This window comes from Galeopterus variegatus, unplaced genomic scaffold (genome assembly GCF_000696425.1).
Source record: "Galeopterus variegatus unplaced genomic scaffold, G_variegatus-3.0.2 Scaffold3783, whole genome shotgun sequence".
Classification (NCBI taxonomy): domain Eukaryota; kingdom Metazoa; phylum Chordata; class Mammalia; order Dermoptera; family Cynocephalidae; genus Galeopterus; species Galeopterus variegatus.
Genome location: NW_007729894.1, coordinates 126613 through 128253, shown reverse-complemented (window position 1 = coordinate 128253; position 1641 = coordinate 126613). Strand labels below are relative to the sequence as shown.

General features: G+C 41.8%; 1 protein-coding gene across 1 annotated transcript in view; it reads left to right on the top strand.

Moving 5' to 3' along the window:
* LOC103601543 (astrotactin-2-like) overlaps positions 1-1641 on the top strand; it is a 67932-nt gene that overhangs the window by 65365 nt on the left and 926 nt on the right. Inside the window, exon 6 of the mRNA XM_008585977.1 lies at positions 1101-1114. Coding sequence (XP_008584199.1) covers positions 1101-1114 — 14 coding nt within the window. The remainder of the gene's footprint in view (positions 1-1100; positions 1115-1641) is intronic.

Here is a 1641-nt window from a genome sequence, read left to right as displayed (position 1 = left end):
GGGGGTGAACTCCTCAGGCTTCTCTTGGGGGTGGGGCAGGTACTTGCCCAAGAGGAGAGAGAACTGTGGATAGAGTGTGATTATGAAGTGATGAATTCTTGGCACCTCAGGAAATATTCCACCCAAGTGGTGAACTATATAAAGAGGACTTTTGGAAAGGCACCTCATAAATTGTGCCCACAAAACGTACACACAAGCCCGGTCCTTTTTCAGCTGCTTCGCAGGTGCCTAACACAGTCTCTCATTTGTGGGGTCTGTTGTTGTAAAACCCTTTCCCTCCTGTGGTGTCAGAGTGTCATGGAGAGGACAGCAGGAGAGCAATCTACTCATTTAGCCTCCCAGGATCCCTGGGCATCTTGAAGATTCTGGAATATAGGGAAAAGTGGGCTCCCCCTGGAGACAGACACCTTAACACTGAGACTGACTTGTTGAATTACCTGGAAAAGGGACATCCCATTCCCTCTCTAAGCCTGTTTCCACATTTTTAAAGAGAATAGGTTAGGCTAGGTCAGTGGGTCACAGCTGGGGCAATTTTAACCCCCTCCCATTGGACATTTGACAATGTCTGGAAACAATTTTATTATCATGACCAGGGCAGGGGAGCTGTTGATATCTGGTCAGTTGAGGCTCCAGATGCTGCTAAACATCCTACAGGATTTCTCATACATCGAAGAATTGCCTGTCCCCAAATGTCAATAGTGCCACTATTGAGGAACCTTAGACTGGGTGATCTTGAAGATCCTATGTAGCTCTATTTGTCTGTGCAGCCATTGGATCTTTGACAGATCTTCTTTCTGGTGCTGGATCTAGATAAGTTTCTAATAGTGACCACCGTAGTACAGCATGATTCTCGCTAAGACTGGTGTTCAGTGTGACCTTGATCCTGAGGAGTCATTATAATAATTCTTTATGATAGTAGCTGTCATTTATTGGAAGCTTACTCTGTGCCAGGCATTGGGCATGTCTCATACTTAATCTCCCAACCCTCTTATGAGGGTAAGATCATCAACACTATTCTAGAGATGGGAAAAAATGAGACAGAGAAGTTCTGACTTGGGGGCATATATAATCAAGCTTTGATGAAAAAAAGAAGCAGAAAGGGCAGGATTTCCAAGTATCATGAAAAGANAATCAAGCTTTGATGAAAAAAAGAAGCAGAAAGGGCAGGATTTCCAAGTATCATGAAAAGAGTATGAGAGGGTTAGAGAAGCAAGAAAGCAGTTGGAGAGGGATAGGGTTCAGGCCTAGATTCAATGCCCAAGTCCAAAGGTGAACTTGCTGTTTGACCTTGGTTAACTAATCTCATTTCACTGAGTCTCGCTTGGGTTCTTCACCCATTAAATGGGTGTTGAAAGAAGAATATGTTCAGGACTGCTATGAAGATTAAATTAAAAAATTTTAAATGTTTAAAAAGTACACACCCAGTATCTAGCACACGATAAGTATCAGTAAATTTTAGTTGTTATTTTTATCATTGCTTTAATAATTTTTATTTGGTCAGAGTCCCAGTTCTGGTGACCTTCTAACTCCTAGGGCTCCCATATACTAGAAGTAAAAATGACAAATCAAAGGTTATATCCGTTTTATTTTTTTACACATTGCACAGTTGAAGAGGAGAGGTTCTAAGCTAACTTTTGAATA